The sequence below is a fragment of the Rhinopithecus roxellana genome, chromosome 4 (assembly GCF_007565055.1).
Source record: "Rhinopithecus roxellana isolate Shanxi Qingling chromosome 4, ASM756505v1, whole genome shotgun sequence".
NCBI lineage: Eukaryota > Metazoa > Chordata > Mammalia > Primates > Cercopithecidae > Rhinopithecus > Rhinopithecus roxellana.
In genome coordinates this window covers 145,780,496-145,800,128 of record NC_044552.1, presented here as the reverse complement: position 1 = coordinate 145,800,128, position 19,633 = coordinate 145,780,496, and the positions used below count along the sequence as shown (strand labels likewise).

Here is a 19,633-nt window from a genome sequence, read left to right as displayed (position 1 = left end):
TAAAACCATGAAATCTTTTTTTATAAATGGAGTTGAGGAGTCTCCCTTGCTTCCTGTACATTCTGGAAAGTGGGATACTGTGTTTAATCCAAGCCGAGCTCTGGATTTAAATGGGTTGCACCACAGACCTGACTAGTATCTCAAGCCTCCTGTCTTTTCCAGGGGGAGTTAGGCTTTTCTAGTGAATTCAGATAAGCAAGGCATTTTCACTGAGCATTCTGTGAGAACATTCTCAAATGAGACATGGATGCTACTGATTTTGCTGATTTCTGATTACAAACGACACATTTTTAAAATCACACGCATTAGAATGAATTGCAGAATTGTTAACTTGCTTTCCCTTTTTTCTTCATCACATTTGATTCCTAAGGGGGATGTGGAGAAAAGGAACACTGTTCCCACCCACATCTTAATTAAATAAGGCCTCCACTGGGTTGAGACAAAGTGGGTTTGTATTGCTTTAAGAGAGGATCCGATTGTTTATATCCCTTGCTTGGGTGGATAATTTCCTAATTTCATTTTCCTTTGGAGTAGTGCCACTTTAAACACTTTTAAAGGTACTACAGAAGCCCTTCTGGCCTGGGTCAGAGAATTCATCTCAGGAAAGTCCATTATTTTATTTCCTTTGCATATTATTTCCCTTTGCAGTTTTGTTTTGTCTTTTTCATCCTGCGATATGAATCTGGTCCTTATCACTGAGGGTTAAGTCCTGGAAAGTGACTGTTTTTTGGCTTACATATTTTCCTGGTTTGTTTCTCACTTAGAATATAAGATGCAATCTTAATTTTTACTTCTTTTGTGTTAGGTGTTTGCTCATCCAGACTTATAACACTTTTTGTCTGAAGGTTTCTCCAACTGATTTCCCAAGCCTACACTCTAACTTTTGAAACTGGTACTTATAAAGTTTCCTTTATTCCAAAGTATAAGTGTTTACTTAGTACCTATAAGACAGGGTATAAGAGGCTACCTACAAAAATACAAGATAATAATAAACATGATTGGAAAGAAGACTAGATATTAGCAAATTATTAGAAAACTCATTATGCATTATCATGATGAAAATTCTTTCTCATCTATTTTTCATTTCAGCATTTATAGAAATCTATAGTCCAATAGTATTTTACAATTTGATTTTTTAAAAAAATCCATAACGTAAATTTACCATCTTAGCCATTTTAGGTTTACAGTTCAGTAGTGTTAAGTGTATTCACATCGTTGTACAACAGACCTCCAGAACTTTTTCATCTTGCAAAATGGAGACTGTGCCCATTCAACAAACTTCCCATTTCTACCCCCCACACTTACCCTCTGTAATGTTTTTAAAAAAAACCTTAGATGAATCAAATGCAAAACATTACTGACTTCAATTAAAGTTTAATCACCTGTGTTAAATAAGATAGTGACATATTGCTGGCATATGGTAGTCTTTTCTTTTTGCTGAGTGTTTCATTTCAATTCAATGCTAAAAAGTTCAAATTAGTTACTACCCCATGAGGCTTGAAAATGTTCCCTTTGGGTAATTTGGGTAATTTCTGTATGTGTAGCATTGGAAGTAAAGTGTTTTTTTTTTTTTTTTAATAAAAGTTTAAAACATATATTTCTATTACTCATTTGAATTTTTACTTATAATTAAACTTAATATAGAAAAAGATATTTGGGTATTAATAATAATGATAACTAACTCATTGAGTTTTTACTATGTGTCAGGTACTGTTTTAATTAATTATTTAATACATTTTTGTAGATAGATTCTCTCTCTGTCACCCAGGCGGGAGTGCACTGGCACAATCATAACTCACTGTAACCTCTAACTCCTGGGTACAAGCAATCCTCCTGCCTCATGCAGATAATTGTTTAATTTTTTGTCGAAATGGAGTCTCACTGTGTTGCTCAGTCTTTGATACTGTTTTAAATGCCTGTAATCTTCACAGTTACCCTATGATGCAGGTTACTATTATGATCTCACTTTTACTCATGAGTAAACTAGCAAGGCACAGCAAAGTTAGGTAACTCACCCTAAGTTCCAGGCCTTTTGCAAAGCATAGCCAGTATTTAATCCTCAGAACCCTGCCTTGAGTTTTCATTCTTAACCCCTCTACTATGCTGCCTTCTAGGTCAATAAGCATGTCAAAGTGAAAATATTGGTGGATTATTATCAAGGAATATACAAATGTATACAGGAAAAATGGAAAGTAGAGGAGAAAAAAAAAACTCCTATTTCTTTGGTCTGTAATTTATGCCAAACCCTTTAAAAATTTTTTTTTTTTTTTTTTTTTTTTTGACGCGGAGTCTCACTATGTCGCCCAGGCTGGAGTGCAGTGGTGTGATTTCGGCTCACTGCAAGCTCCGCCTCCCGAATTCACGCCATTCTCCTACCTCAGCCTCCTGAGGAGCTGGGACTATAGGCGCCTGCCACCATGCCCGGCTATTTTTATTTTTTTATTTTTATTAGAGATGGGTTTCACCATGTTAGCCAGGATGGTCTCGATCTCCTGACCTCACGATACCACCCGCCTCAGCCTCCCAAAGTGCTGGGATTACAGGCGTGAGCCACTGCGCCCGGCCTACAAGATATTTTAATCATCCTAATGTCTATTCATGCTAGGTTTTAGTGCATGTATTTTCACATGTGGAAACAAAGGCTCAGAGAAGTTGGGGAGTTTGCCTGTGATCATCTACTAATAACTTGCAGGGTCTGGATTTGAACACAAAGGTATATTCTTAAGAGGACTGGAATATATCCTATATAAAAGTATTCTATTATATAGAAGTCGATAATGTAATATAACATCATGAACTTCTACATAAATATTGTATAGGAATAATATTTATGTTATACCTTTCTGTAAATATTATGCAAGAATGCTTCTACACATAACATATTCTAGACCACTTAAGAATTACATAGATTATATATACGTCTATATAGTATATAGCAAGTCTATTCTTTTTAAATTAAATTTTATTATTATTATTTTTTTAGAGTGATGGGGGGGTCTCGCTATTTTGCCCAGGGTGGTCTCAAACTCCAGGCTCAAGTGATCCTCCTGTCTTGGCCTCTGAAAACTTTGGGATTACAGGTGTGAGCTGCCAAACCCATCCCAGTCTATTCTAATCTATTGTATAAAATATATAGTATATATTAAGAGGAATATATTCTTCCTTCTACACTTTTAGCCTTTCAAACTTCAAGAAGGATGAGAACCTGATATTACCCTAGTAATCAGAATATTTGAAACACAGAGTGGCAAGGGGGGATTATTGAAAGAGAGGGTAATGTCTAAGAACAAACTTAGCTTTGCTGTCAATCCTTAAGTGTTACAGTTTCAGCTACAGTGAAAAGTTACATTTCCCTAAACCCAATTTTTGTGTTTATCTTAGAAAATGAAAACTTTAGTTGAAATTACCCATTTTCCTATCACTGCAGGGTTGGGCAGGAATCAGGTATAGTTTATCTCTCCTGCTTTAGTTTAGGCCTGGACCAGTTTTGCCAAAGGAATATTGTTCTTTACAAATACTGTGCTCTCTGTTGTGTAGGCAAGATGGTAGGTAGTGGAGAGAATGTGAAGAATGCTCCAGAAAATAAACTTTTTAATCATCTTAAGAAACCTGGTCTGATTGGATATGTATAATGAAAGTAATAAACATGAATTTGGGGAAATTCCTACTCAGATCTTCTTATAACTTACACTGGTTATCCCCACCTACCTGAGTTGGTGATGTTTTAATATGTATTGTTCATGGCTCAACTCAATAAAAAATAGGCTTTTAAAGTTTATACATTTTTACACCGCCAGGCGCGGTGGCTCGTGTCTGTAATTCCAGCACTTTGGGAGGCCAAGGCAGGCGGATCACAAGGTCAGGAGTTCGAGACCAGCCTGACCAACATGGTGAAACCCCATCTCTACTAAAAATACAAAAATTAGCTGGGCATGGTGGTGGGCGCCTGTAATCCCAGCTACTCAGGAGGCTGAGACAGGAGAATCACTTGAACCCGGGAGGCGGAGGTTGCAGTGAGCTGAGATCATGCCACGGCACTCAGGCCTAGGTGACAGAGAGAGACTCCATCTCAAAAAAAAAAAAGATTACACATTTTTTTCATGATAAGAAGAATTTCAGCCACCTTTTTCCCAGGGCAATAGAATTAGATCTTTAAATGAGTTGGGACCAGTGCAGTGACTCATGCCTGTAATCCTAGCACTTTGGGAGGCCAAGGCAGATGGATCACTTGAGCTCACAACCAGCCTGGGCAAGATGACAAAACCCTATCTCTTAAAAAAAAAATACAAAAATTAGCTGGGCATGTAGTGCGTGCCTGTAGTCCCAGCTACTCGAGAGGCTAAGGTGAGAGGAAGGCTTAAGCCCGGAGGCAGAGGCTGCAGCAGTGAGCCGAGATCCCGCAATTGCACTCCAGCCTGGGTGATAGAGCAGACCTTGTCTCAAAAAAAAAAAAAAAAAAAAAAAAGAAAAGAAAAAAAAAACTAAATGAATGGGAATGTCTTCATTTAGGATACTTTAGTGTCACTAAGATTTCTTTTATATCTAATCTTGCTTGCTGTTGACTGCTGAAAAGAGATGTTATCCCATCTTGATCAAAGGTGTTGAATCCCTGAAATGTGTAGATTGACAGCAGATCATGGAGAAGGGTGTTAGAAGTTCAGGCTCTCTGGAATTTCTCTTCCAATGGCTGTTGTTTCTAATCTCTTAGTTTGAAAAGCTTCATTACTACTTAGAGCTGAGATTCGCTTTATTTATTTATTTATTTATTTTTGAGACGGCGTCTCGCTCTGTCCCCAGGCTGGAATGCAGTGGCACAGTCTCAGCTCACTGCAACCTCTGCCTCCCGGGTTCAAGCAATTCTCCTGCCTCAGCCTCTGGAGTAGCTGGGACTACAGGCGTGCACCACCATGCCCATCTAATTTTTGTATCTTTAGTAGAGACAGGGTTTCACCATGTTTGCCAGGATGGTCTCGACCTCCTGACCTCATGATCCACCCGCCTCAGCCTCCCAAAGTGCTGGGATTATAGGTGTGAGCCACCGCGAGACTCACTTTAAAATCAGTTCTCTAGCCTGTTCTTTTTGGTATGGGGTTAGAATGTAATTTCTCTAGGGATGATTATCATTATTCGTATTTCAAACATTGGTCCCTTCTGTGATGTCACTGTGTCTTAGGTTTACCATCTTTTACTGTAAAGAAACAGGAAATGGAAACACGCAAGCTTTTCTTTGAACTAGATGAATTGAAAAACACCTGTCTTAGGCATTTGTGTTTCTCATGAGTTTGCGAGAGCCCGAGTGAAGAGGAAGGACAGGCGGTGTTACACGTAGCACTCAAATCCTGGTTTCTAATTACTCTCCTGAGATTGCTTGTACTTCCTGGCCCTTCTGGGATTGAGGACTTACTCATTGTTTGAATCCTGGACCTTTATCCCTCAGGAATAAGAACCATAGGTCCCCATGGGCTGAGCTCCCATGGCCACTCCCAGCTTGCCTCCTCTGGAAACAACGGTGATTTTGGCTTCTGCTGTTTGCACAGGTCAAACACAATCACCACTTCCCTCTCCCACCTCAGTCTTATCTGTGACCTCAACTACCTGAAATTTATAAACTATTACATACTTTTGTTTCGGGAAATGGGTCCTGATCCAGACCCCAAGACAGGGTTCTTGGATCTTGCACAAGAAAGAATTCAGGGGGAGTCCATAAAGCAAAGTGAAAGCAAGTTTATTAAGAAAGTAAAGGAATAAGAGAATGGCTACTCCATAGACAGAGCAGCCCTGAGGGCTGCTGGTTGCCGTTTTTATGGTTATGTCATGATTACATGCGAAACAAGGGGTGGATTGCTCATGCCTCTCCTTTTTAGACCATATAGGGTAATTTCCTAGCATTGCCATGGCATTTGCAAACTGTCATAGTGCTGGTGGGAGTGTAGCAGTGAGGACGAACAGAGGTCACTCTTGTGGCTATCTTGGTTTTGGTGGATTTTAGCCAGCTTCTTTATTGCAACCTGTTTTATCATCAAGGTCTTTATGACCTGTATCTTGTGCTGACCTCCTATTTGATCCTGTGATTTGGAATGCCCTAACCATCTGGGAATGCTGCCCAGTAGGTCTTAGCCTCATTTTACCCAGCCTCTATTCAAGATGGAGTTGCTGTGGTTCACACACTTCTGATACTTTTACAAAAACAAAACAACCATTACAAAATATCCTACGTTTTATGTAAAAAACAAAAAAGGAAAAAATAAAATGAATATTTGTTCAAGCATGTCTGGAAGGATACAGGAGACACTAATCACAGTGGCAAATTGCTTGTGGAATAAGGCTGAGGTTCAAGTCTAATAGTTGGGAGGCAGGGCAAGAGTGAGAATTTGCACTGTATCCTTTTATAATTTGAACTCTGTGAGAATGTGCTACCATGTAAAAAATACCCATTTAAAATTAACTTTAAAAAGTTGTTCTGCTGTCTGCTTTCTTAAGAAAAATCAGAAAGCAGCGTACCTCTGATGGGAAAGTTGGAATCTTTGGAATTATCAACTCAGATTGGAGAATACAAAGCAGTAGTCTTTTGGTTAGACACACCTGGGTTCAACCAGGTTCTTACTGTGTGACTGGAAAATGTATTTAGCCTCTCTAAGTCTCAATACCCTTATCTGAGGAGGAAAATAAAAATAACTGCTTAGCCCAGCACAGTGGCTCAAGCCTGTAATCCCAGCACTTTGGGAGGCTGAGGCAGGCGGATCACTTGAGGTCAGGAGTTCGAGACCAGCCTGGCCAACATGGCAAAAACCCATCTCTACTAAAAATACAAAAATTAGCCAGGCATGGTGGCACATGCCTGTATTCCCAGCTACTCAGGAGGCTGAGGCAGGAGAATGAGTCAGGAGTTTGAGACCATCCGAGCCAACATGGCAAAAACCCCATCTTTACTAAAAATACAAAACTTAGCCAGGCATGGTGGTACACGCCTGTAATCCCAGCTACTCAGGAGGCTGAGGCAGGAGAATGAGTCAGGAGTTCGAGACCAGCCTGGCCAACATGGCGAAACACCATCTCTACTAAAAATACAAAAATTAGCCAGGCATGGTGGCACACGCCTGTAATCCCAGCTACTCAGGAGGCTGAGGCAGGAGAATCACTTGAACCTGGGAGGCGGGGGTTACAATGAGCCAAGATGGCCCCACTGCACTCCAGCTTAGGTGACAAAGCGAGACTCCATCTGAAAAAAAAAAAAAAAACTGAATAATAATAATAATAACAATTGCTTAGCTTATCTTTTAGGGATGGGGGTAGAAAATAAAAAGGAAAATGTTCTCCAAGCACATAAGAAATAGATGATTACTATCAGATTTCTGGGCGAAGTTGTGACAGTAATTTCCCAAGAGGAGGAAGGAACACAGGTCTCTTCATCTTCCTCTTTCTTAAGTCCTGACCAAGTTTCAAACTCCTGAGTGGGTAAAAGTGGGGCTATATTAGTTCTCCTTTCATTTTTCTGTCCTCAAAAACCTAGAGAATCTGTGGTGAGTAGTGGAAGAAAATTCAATTTAAAAACATTTATTTGAGGCTGGGCGTGGTGGCTCATGCCTGTAATCCAAGTACTTTGGGAGGCTGAGACAGGTGGATCACCTGAGGTCAGGAGTTCGAGACCAGCCTGGCGTACATGGTGAAACCCCGTCTCTACCAAAAATACAAAAAAAAAAATTAGCTGGGCGTGGTGGTGGGTGCCTGTAATCCCAGCTACTTGGGAGGCTGAAGCAGGAGAATTGCTTAAACCTGGGAGATGGAGATTGCAGTGAGCCGAGATCACACCACCACTGCACTCCAGCCTAGGCAAAGAGTGAAACTCCGTCTCAAAAAAAAAAAAAAATTTATTTGATACCTTTTTGATTAGTCAGGGCTCTTCACTGCTGATGAATCATAATACGCTTAATCAAATAGAGAACTTACTGGCTCATGTAACTGAAAAATCCAGGGGCAGACAACCTTCAGGCATGGTTGGATCCAGGTGCTTACAAGCTATCTCATTAGGAACCTGTCTCACTTCCTCTTTTGAGTCTGTATTTCCTCTCTATTGGCTTTTGTTGTTGTTGTTGTTAACTTCAACTCTTCTCTTGTGGAGGCAAGGTGGCCGCTAGCCACTCTTGCTCTTATTTATCTGGTTTTAACAGCTCCAGAAGAAAGAGAAAGCCTTGCTTTCCTATTGTTCCAGCACATTTTTTGGGCCTGGATCTTATTTCTGCAACTCAAGCATGTGTCCCTCTCTGACCCAGTCACCAGTGCCAGGGAGATACCGGGCTCTGATTGGATAAGCCCAGGAACCCAAGAGCCTAGTGCCCAGGGATGAGGTTAACCTTATACAAATGACACGGACTAAGAGAGGGGGAATGTGGTTTCCCAAAGGAAAAATGTCAAGAGGGTCATTTCTAAAAGTAGAAAAGGATGCTAGACATGCCTTCCCTCCTTCCCCCTCAAAAAGACACTTAGGTCCCCAATGTCTACTCTGTGTGATATATTACTTTCGGCATTATGGGAATGAAATGATAAGCACAACATCCCTCAGAAGGCTTAGACCAGAATCATGTGAATATGCAGTCGCATACACATGAATTTAGTAATGAACAACTTAGTAAGTGCTATAACAGAAATAATAGTTAATAGCTAATATGTATTGAATGCTTTCCTAGATCCTAGGTACTGGTCTAAGTATTTTACTTGGTTTAACCTATTTAGTCTCCAAAAGAACCAGAAAAGTAGTTACTATCTCTCCATTTTGCAAATGAGGAAGTTGAGGCACAGAGAAGTTAGTTAAAAGTGCTTTTGGAACACAAAGTTCTAGCCCATCAGGATAGTGAGATCTCCATGCATCTCTACTGTGTGAAGAGGACTTAAAATTTTAGGGTAGATTTCACTGGAGAGTGATAGGGAAACAGTCTAAATTCTAGGAAGAAGGAACAATACGTGAAGGAATGGAGCTGAAGAACTGCAAGAGATGTTTAGGAAATGGCAAGAAGTTTGACTTTAATGCTAGGCTTCCAAAAAAGAGATGGAAGGAAAGTGACAGGAAAAATCTTTCGCTGGGACCGGTTATAAAGCTTGGCTGCTGTTCCAAGTCCAACTTGTTCTACAGACTGTAGAATTCTTTAGTAGGGGAGTGGTTGGAGCAGATAAACAAAAAAATCGCCAGACCCCTGAGTGTTTTTAGGTGGGGATGTTGGCTTTGTATCTCTGGTGTACATTCTTGGGATGTTTTGGAAGGTTTTTGCAAATGTCCTGTTGGGTGGCACTGAGATGGTTGTTTCTTTAAATGACTTAGCTCTGCCTTAGTGAAGATCTTTTTAAAAGCAGACCGTTTTCTGACATTCTGTTTTCTGCAACTGCTGTTGAAGAGGGGCAAAGCCGAGCCAGGCTCTTGTAGAACACTTTCAACACGAGACAAGTGGTTTTGTGTGTTTCTGTCACAGTTTTACAGTGAGGCCATTCAGTACTCAGAACTGAGAAGATAACATGGCACGCTTATTTAATAGTGTTCTATTTGCTCTTCTATTTTGCCCAGTCATTAAATGGTGTTAGAATTGAGAATTAGGACTCTCTTTCCTCACCAAAGAAAAACACAAGTGACTTGTTGACTACAAGATTTACTCTCACAGATATTTCCAGAGTAATATGAAATCCCGGCCAAGTATCTGCAGAAAAAAGCCAGCGACATACGCTCCAACCTCTTTTCCTGAGTGCAGCTCCACAGCTACCTCTCCATGTCCAGAAGGACATCATAAATTATTTCTAATTTATGAAGAGCCCAGTCGTGTACTTCACCCTGCTAGTTGCTGGTGTTTGTCATCTACACACTGTGAGCTCCCTTCCTCAGTGCATACAGAGACTTTTTCAGATCATCCATAGGACAGAACGTTGAGAATTTTTTCCCTAGGACTGGCCCAGCCAAGAATTAAGGAGGGAGAAGACAGAAGATTCTTGTCCCTCAGGGTTTTGCCACAAGCCTTTCTCCCAAATCGAGGACTGGGAAGGGGCAGAAACAATACCGTTGTCATGATTAGCTTATTTTCTTTTATTTTATTCAACAAATACACATATTTTTACAAAGCCAACAGCCTGTAAGTAAACGCTGGGGACACAGCAGTAAGCAAAACAGAATTTTGGTTCTCAACGAGATGATACTTCCATATGTTAAGAGGTGATGATGGGTTTTGCCCGAAAAGAAGAGATAAAGCTGGGAAGGGGAATAACCATTCTATAACAGAAGTTCAGGGAAGGGACTTCTACTAAGGTGACCTTTGAGCAGAGACTTGTGGGACAAGATGGAGTGAGTCTAGCAGGTGTCTGGGGAGATGGCCTCCTGGGAAGGACAGAGGCCACCATGCAGGGGCCACGCCTCAGGGGAGAAGCAGCGGGGCCCCAAGAAATTGAAGCCGAAAGCCAGAAGGGAGTGTTTAGGAGCCAGGCACATGATAGGAGGGACAGCCTAAGGTGCTGCGGTGAGTTCAGAGATTATTGGAAGTGAGATGGGCAGCCTTGGGAAGTTTTGGGAAGATTAGCAGAGTATAAGCATGAAGTCAGGAAAATGCAGGGCAGTGCTTCCTTCACTTCCCAGAGAGAATTAGAGTGTGCACTGTTGTTATCAGAATTGAACTGTCAAAACGTCAATTAGCCCAATGCAGAGTGATGCAGAAATCATGGCTTTGTTTGATCTTGGTATAAAAAAGCTCTTATGCTTTTCCAACTGGGATAAAAGTGACAGGCCATGGGCCATTTATTTACTCGACTGGTGGTAATACTTTTCATGGAGACACCTTAGCTACTGTATTCAGCTACATTCAGCGACCCGTGCCCCACTAGCGTCTTCTCTGGTAGTATCTTGGTTATGCTGTAGCTGTGGTGCATAGATCGGTGCATAGATTTCTGTGCATAGACTGGTGTGAGCTTCAAAGTCAAAGAGCAGCTGGTGGGATACTTGGGATCAGATTCGAGCAGGCTGCAGTAACAGCAGGCTCTCAGTGATGACCTGGAGCCGACGGATGCCGTTTTCTGCTCACAAACAACTGACTCTAGTCCACAGCTACAGAGAGCTTGGGTTAGACTGATCTGCAGAAGTTACAGGGCGTGCGATTTGACTCATTCTCTGGATTACCTTCCTCAAAATGAGGGTGATTGACACTGAAGTGGGCTATGCCTTAAAGTGAGCATCTTCCCTCTGAATGATTTTAAGCAGGTGAGCACATCTCAGGAGTATTCTGAGATAGCCCCTACTTTGTGCAGTGTGTTGGACTAGAATGACCTCTCAGATTCATTGCAATGCAAACTCCCTCTGAGCCCATGGAAAAGTGTCCAGTGAATGTGCTCTGCAAACATGCAGGCACTATATAAACAAGAGGCAAATATTTTAAAAGGTGAAGAATGAGATACTTGTACTGCTGTGAGAGCGGTGGTTGGAATGTTGTGCCCCAGCAACATACTTTCCGTGCTCAGTCGCCTGCAGTTTGTTCTCATTGGCCCTGTACACAGGTATCTGCATTGTGTGTTAAACATGCTCTCAGCCAAAGACCAAACAAATAGCCAACGGCATTTTCCTATCAGAGCCTGTTTATAGGAATTAGAGCAAAAGAACAAAGCTGTTGGTTTTGATTCCTGGCAGGAAGCCAAGGCTGCTGCTTCAAAGCTCCAGGGTTTACAAGGAAGAAAAGGGGGAATTTTTAGTTTACAAGGAAGAAAGGGGGAATTTTTAGCTTAGACTAAATTAGAATTTAAGCAAAAGAAAACTCAAAACTAAAACTAAAGAAACCTCCGGGATCCATAATGGAAAGGCAGAATAAGAAACATGGTATGTTCCAGGCTATCAGATGATTTTTTAGTGCAAGAATGAACGTTTTTGAAAGGTGCCCAAAGCAGAGATTACAGACAACCTCAATTAATGATACAGGATCACACAGCATTTGAGCTTTATGAATTGTCCTTAGCGATCCTTGAATTTTGTCCCTTATTTTACAGATAATGGATTAGAGGCCCAGGAACTCAAAGTGACTGCCCAGGGTCACTCAACTAGTTGTAGGAATTCAAGGACTAGAATCCAGGACTCCTGGTAGCCATTTGGTGTTTTGGGTAATTTTAAAGAAGCAGCAAACAAGTAAAAGTTTTGTTTCTTATGAGCAAAGGGCCGATTAGGAAGACAGCCACAATGATTGAATTCTGAATTGGCTGTCCATTTGATTTGCGAGAATGTGGCCTGATCCCTAGGCCAGAGGCACTTGCTCTTGAAGTTGCTACCTTCATCCTTAAGTTTAGGGACAGAACAGCCGTGAATCTCTGGGCCTGTCCCCAGGAATGGAGTCCAAGACAACTGTTGGAGGAGGTCTACAGAATCCTGCCACTCCTCAGAGCCGAGTCAAGCATGAATGGGTTTTACAATCCCTGGGAGGCTACAGTGGTCAACGTCCTTCTAAAGCACCTGCAAAATCCCAGCAGTGTCCCACCTGTCATTGTGGGTGTTCTTTGGCTTCCTGCATTGATAAGAGTTCTCTCCTTTTGGACCAGAGGCTGAACAAATTGAAAGTGTATTTAAATAACAGCACTCTTTTTACATAATAGAACTCCCAGTTAAAAACAACAAAAAACAAACAAACAAAAAAACTCTTTGCCTGGTTAACTTTTTTCACTAAAATCACTAACCTTTAAGTGAGCTGTTGTTACTTGCTTCTGGAAGGCACGGGAAGAATGGAGTGAGTGAGGAATCTAAAGAAAGGGCGGGAAGCCTTCTGTGTATGTCTCCTTTTAAACCCATAAGCTGTTCATTGTCCTTCTTTTGACCATATATTCATTCATTCACTCATTTTCCTGTTTGTTTCTGTTCTGATTCTATCCAAAAAAAGTTTGACAAAACTTACAGTAAAGAGCTTATATATTGTACATAAAATATAAAGTCAGGTTTTAGAGAAGGAGGAAACAGATTCCATCCATGAATTGTCATATGAAGTCTGTGTCAGATATCCAGTTTTACTCTGATCTTTCTAGCAACCAGGATTTAAAAAGGAATACACAATTTCTAGTTATCAGAAAAGAAAAAATATCCAGGTTCTTCGAGAAACTAAGTGTTGCTATTCTGTGGTGCATGCAATTAGCAAACACTTATGGAAGACTTTCATGTACTTACTACAAAGCTGGCTGCCCAGGGCACATCCTCCCACCCTGTCTCCTATCAGTGTCCTTGCTTGAGGCCCTGGAACCTCTGAGCAAACATGTTCTTAGTGTTATCACAAATGTCTTCTTAGTGTTATCACTTGCTCCCTTTGGATGTGTCAGAGCCTGGTTTGGGGTAATGGCTTTAGTTTAGTTGAAATGATGTTGTCTAGAGTAGTTCCAGGATTTGCAGATTATAAGGCCAGGAGCAGGAATCGGGGAGCGTCAGAAATCTCATGCTACTGTAGCTGCCTGTTCTCTAACAGTGTAGCTTTCCTGCTCTTCAAAGTGCTCTAGACTCCTTATCTGGCCCTTCGCTGCTGTGTCGAAGTACATTTTTGAACAGAGGGTTTGGAGGAAATAGAGTTCTGCAGAACACACTTTGGGAAATGTTCACTCAGGATTAGTAGATGACATGACCACGTGTTAATTTTACGCACCTTCTTGGCCCCTGAAAGTGAGGAATGGACTTTGCAGTTGCATGGACATGTAGAGCACAGGATTTAATACTATACACACTCAAGGAGAACACTGCTAAGCTCCCAAGCCCCAGTTCGAAGTGCTACCAGGAATTTACATTTCTTCCAGAAGAAGAAAGAATCAATATTAAGATCCCCATGACTTTACATGTCTGTGAAAACTGATTATTATTGTTATTATTTTTTTTTCTGAGATGGAGTTTCGCTCTTGTCGCCCAGGCTAGAGTGCAATGGCGGAATCTTGGCTCACCGCAGCCTCTGCCTCCTGGGTTCAAATGGTTTTCCTGCCTCAGCCTCCTGAATAGCTGGGGTTACAGGTGCCCACCACTATGCCCAGCTAATATTTGTATTTTTTGGAGATGGGGTTTTGCCATGTTGGCCAGGCTGGTCTCGAACTCCTGACCTCAGGTGATCCACCCACCTCAGCCCCCCAAAGTGCTAGGATTACAGGCATGAGCCACTGTTCCTGGCTGAAAGCTGATTATTCTTAATTGCCTTCTCCATCCTCCTAAGACCTGGGGATTGTCAGGTAATATACCAGAACTCTCCAGAATTAGTGAGAATGCAGGAGAAAGAGTTATAGAAATATGATGTGTTGGGCTTTTGTAGTAGATGGAGTGAGAGAGAAAACACTAGAAAATAATTCATTTTCCTGGAATACAAATGGGTTACCCAGAATATTTACTGAATGTTTATGGTTTTTTTTTTAATGTAAGCATACATATCTTCTACATACACTGCATATCCATAGAATCGTATGTTTTAGAATGCGACATTTCTAGCTTCAACGTTAGAAGCAGCCTTTATGCTCTCTAGCTGGCATGGAATAATATGTCTGGAAGCCAGGCCAAAGGTGGCCATTTGAAAGACCAGGGATGGCAGCTGGACTTCAGATCATGAGCTGCAGCCATTTGCTCTTGTCATAGCTGTGTTGATTCAACTCTGATCATGTGTTTTGTTAAGCAACTAAGAAAACGAGTTTGAGCCCTCATGTGAGCAGAATAAATTGTGCTCAATTCTACTTGGAATGTTTTTCATAATTATCTTAAGGAATGACTTGATTCTTACTTGTGCTTGTTCTTTTTGAAAGTATTAGAAAGGAAGATATCCACACGACAAAGTAGAGAGGAGCTGATAAGAAGGGGAGTTCTTAAGGAATTGCCTGATCAAGGTGAGGAAATTAATCATACATTTTAAATATTTTGGTCCTTCATTCTTTGGTCTTTCTTTTGTTTTCTTTTGAAATTTAAAATGATCATGGTCTTTGTAAGGTAAAGCAGTGATTATTGCATTCCAAGAGCCTTGCTCCCATTGGTGATGCCTTTGTGAGCTGCAGAGAATCTGAAGTATTACAAAATTCTAGTGACTTTCCTGGTGAATCCGTCACCATATGTCATTCTAAACCTAAAACTCTGCAAAGGTACATCCGAGGCCGATACAGATGAGATACAAGTGCTTATGGCTCCTTCTCTTCTCTATTCTTGAGCTTCAGTCTTTCTATTCACATGAAACTCATGTGTTTGAGTAAATGCAAAGTTTTAGCTTGGTTCATGCTATTTTGTTTCTTAAGACTACCAATAAAACAGAAGAGAGAAGGCACACATACCTCTTGTCCTTTGCACTCTATAATAACACTGAAATGTACAATCAATAAAGCATGAACAGGCAAACTAAACTAACCTGCTTTCTGCCTTCTCTCAAGTATTGTTCTCTTTTCATTTCTCTGAATCTTTCCCTAGCAATGATTATTTCTAATTTTTTCCCCTATCTCTGATCTTCGCTTTTTTTCTCTATCCTCCCAAGGAGGAACTTTGTTCAGAAAAGACAAAGATCAGATAGAAACTGGTACTGACCCTCAAAAGAAGACACTAACATTGGTTATTTCTCCAAATAAATAATATCTAATCATTTTCATCGCTTCCACTATTAAATTTAAAATTAAAGGACATTTTGTTGCAACATTGTTGATTTATCTCATGCCTCCCTTCACCTCACATTTACTGTAATAATAAAGTGTTATTATTGTACTTTTATGGGAACAAATAAAATGCTATTAATTTAGAATTGAAATTGAAATTGAAATAATAATACAGCCGTTTTCCTGATGTATGTTCCTTGCAAAGGACTTAACATTTTTCGGCATTCACTATTTGTAAATCAAAATGACATGCTTTTTCCAGCATCTGAATCATTCCAGAGTGGAGCTGGAAAATGCTTTCCTGTTTTTCTCCCGATTCAAAGAAAATAGGGAACTCTGGAGTGAATAGTAGCATTTTCTTAAGCCCTCGCTATTTTAGGTATTTTACTTCAATTTCTGACCTGTCAAACTTTTCTTACTCTACTTTATGAATGAATTTTATGTTTTCCCTGTTTTTCTATTATTTTGAAGCTACTTATTTCCTGTTTGAGACTTTTAAGAGTTAAAAATGCATATTTCTAACTTTTGAAACTTAAAGGTAGACTTGCAATATCAAAATTAAGCCCCTGTCCAATGTCTCTGAAGGCAATAGAGAAATAATACACCCATTGAAAGCTTAACACTGGGCCATCAGCTTTATGGGATGGGCCAATGCACTTATTAGGCATCATTTATTTAGAAATATTTTAAAGAAAGTACAAAATGGAAAATTTTATGATTGAAACTGTTCATGGGTTTAAAGGTGAAGATTCAAAGCCTGTCTTTTTTTCCTAATTAAAATTTGTAGGTAGAAAAAGAATTTGCTCTTTCTAAAAACCAGGTAGCAAGAGTCAGTTTAAAGAAATGATTTTTATTCTGCCTAATCTGTGAAACTATTTGCCTCATAGATTATAATTTCTTGGGCCGACATATACTTCTCAGAAATCTGACTCTCTGATCTTGTTATTTAACTTTTGCAGTGGAAACTAAGTTTTAAAATATAAAAGAACAAAACTTTTTTTTAACCTAACATAATACAATAATAGGCTTAATGTTTGAGAAGTCATAAACTACTAGATTTCACTTGCCAGCTTTTGCATCGTCCCTATCTAGAACTGTAGAAATTATCTAATGGTTGAAGGTTCCTGAGGATGTCAGTGGTAAATGGAGACATTCCCCTTTTCAGCTGAGGGCTGGAGAAAATAGTTTTCTGTAATTTTCCCAAAAGCAATTATCTGGAGAATTTCAGTCTGAGAGACTAGAAGCTGCTGTTCTTGGTAACAACCTTCTTTCTGCTGCCAGTGAAGATTCGTTCTTTGCCTTGATCTTCTTGACCTTGCCTCTGATCTTGACAGTGCCTGTCCATCAAGCCCTTTATTCAGTCAGCCAGATAGACTTTAAAAATCCCTCTAGCTACCCTGAGTTTGACCCCATCCCATCATGTCCCATACTCTCCCAGTTATTATTTTTCCTTTTAGGTTCTCTTTTTTACATACAGACATACCTTCAACCTAAAAGTTCAGTGATTCGTCTTCTCTCCAGGGAAGTCTATGATCTAGTACAAGTTTGCTGCTTACCTCTGCTTTTTTCCCTCCATCTTTTCCCTTAGCTTTTGACATGAGGGTGTGGAAGTGGTTTTGCCTGTGTACCATCCTTTCCTTTTCTCCCACTGTGGACTTTTATCACTTGCCTTTTGGTCATACATGATTTTCTCTTTCTATCTTTCCTTCCTTTAACTATAGTATATCCCCACTACACCTGTTTACTAGAAGGAGGTGACCCCCTTCAAACACCCTCGTGCTCCTTTTCCTGTTTGTGCTTTATCTCTCATTTTACTTTAAGCTGATAACTACGTTTTGAGTTTTCTTTTTCCTTAGCTCCCGTGAGACGTGTTGACTTGGGCCACTTATTGTCACCTGCCATTCAGCTCAGCACCTTCTTGCCTTCCTTTGCTCTGCTTGTATTTTACTTACACACATATGCTATATCAAGGATTTAACTTATTTTAATTCTAAAACAACTTCCTTAACACTCAATACTAGAAAACCTTTTCAATATACACACCAACTAATTAATAACTTTACTTCCCCTCTGTTTTGTTCTTGAATTCCATATTTATCACAAATGTGTCTCCTTTTTCTACAATTATTTTCATACTAACTAGCTTTATTTCATGCCTCAAAGTAAGTATTTTCCTTTGCCGGGCGCAGTGGCTCACGCCTGTAATCCCAGCACTTTGGGAGGCCGAGACAGGCGGATCCCGAGGTCAGGAAATCGAGACCATCCTGGCTAACATGGTGAAACCCCGTCTCTACTAAAAATACAAAAAAATTAGCTGGGTGTGGTGGCGGGCGCCTGTAGTCCCAGCTACTAGGGAGGCTGAGGCAGGAGAATGGCATAAACCCAGGAGGCAGAGCTTGCAGTGAGTGGAGATCGCACCACTGCACTCCAGCCTGGGGGACAGAGCAAGACTCTGTCTCAAAAAAAAAAAAAAAAAAAAGCATTTTCCACATTGTTGACTATTTCTCTCTATCATATGCTAATCCAATTTCTTCTTGTGTCATGACTATTAAAATTTCTCTCTAGGTTTTTCTAAATTTAATAAATAAGTTATTTAATTAAAGAATTTTAATATAATAATGCTTAAAATAGAATTAAATTGTCATTGACATGACTTCAATATACTTTTATTACCAACTAAAGTCAAAGAAAACAAAGATAAATTTATATTTGAGTTACCTAAAAACTGAAGATTTTTATGTATAAGCAAGTGGTTTTCTATTTTGTTTGGAATTTTTGATTCTTCATTTTTATTTTATCTGGATATATTGTGTTCTCCTTTTTATAGCTAATTTCTTGGGATTTTATAATAGGAACTAAGAATCATTTGGGTTCTCTTTGCTTGACATATAGTATTTAAAAAATTCTTACTTTAATTTTATTAAAATAGTTGAGATTTACTTGTAATGGCATTGCCTTAATTATTGTTTATTTTAGTTTTACACAGGACTCAGTTATAGGTTATTGGGAGTTATATGACTAAGCAACGATTGCTTTTTCATTCTAAAAATGACATAATTTCATGATACGTGGTTGATGTATTAAAATGTCATACCTGTTTGTTCAGAAGGCAAATGGATTTTATTGTTAAGCCAAAGTAATTCAATCATATTTAATGACAATTTGGGAAATGTTTTCTGTTTTATAATGATTGCCAAGATAAGAGTAGTAAAAATAGGAAGAGCTCTAATTAAGCAGATTTTTAGATTTGCGCAAACCTTCCATTCGTTAATTTTTCTTTTATAATGGTAGCAAAGCCTCTTAAAATTTTCCAGATATAAAGTAGGGTTAATCTTTTCAAGAATCACTGAACTAAACGTTTCTGCAAAGTCTCTTTCACTTTAGAAACCACCAGGAATTATGGAAATACAGGAGTTAAAATTAGTCATTTATGATTTAGATATATATTCAACATTGTATCCATTACAGTTTTTTAAAATTCCTTTGTGACTACTTTTTTATGTGTGCTTTTTTTTCTTGAATGTATTCAAATTATTTTTAGGACAACTTAGGGACTTTTTGGCTAGTTATATATAATAATTACCTGAGTATACTTTAATCTTTCCATAAATAAAGAAATAAAAATGAAAATAGCCTTTTATCATCTTTTCCCTGCATATAGAGTAGAAGTTATATTACTGTGTGAAGTTAGCACATCATATACTTAATATATTCTGGAACCAATAGTACTTGGAAATTTTCATATTCTCCCACTTATTGTTTGTATGTGTAATTACATTTCATGTTATTTGTGTATTTGCATTCACCTTGTGTTTTTGGTGCTTGCAAAATGTTTATTCCATTTTCCAGATTATTCCTCTCACCATTCTATTTATGAATGACGAAGAAACACATTAAGTATTGACTTCAGCCAAACCTAAGCACCAGAACAGAGGGACTCTGCTGCCCTGGGATATTGCATAATTAGGATGATCATTCCTATTGTCTTGAAATGGTGCATAGATATTCCCTCATAGCAGCTTTTTCCCAAGTCTGAGGATTTTCTAGCTCT

At 39.4% G+C, this 19,633-nt stretch overlaps 1 protein-coding gene across 6 annotated transcripts in view; it reads left to right on the top strand.

The window, feature by feature from the left end:
- Positions 1-19,633, top strand: part of PHACTR2 (phosphatase and actin regulator 2) — a 294,737-nt gene that overhangs the window by 194,488 nt on the left and 80,616 nt on the right. For 5 of the 6 annotated variants that reach the window (XM_030928875.1, XM_030928872.1, XM_010362620.2 and 2 more), the window contains exon 3: positions 14,755-14,835. The exons of the other annotated variant lie outside the window; for it this stretch is intronic. In XM_030928875.1, the coding sequence (XP_030784735.1) occupies positions 14,755-14,835 (81 nt within the window). The remainder of the gene's footprint in view (positions 1-14,754; positions 14,836-19,633) is intronic. 6 annotated transcript variants of the gene reach the window in all.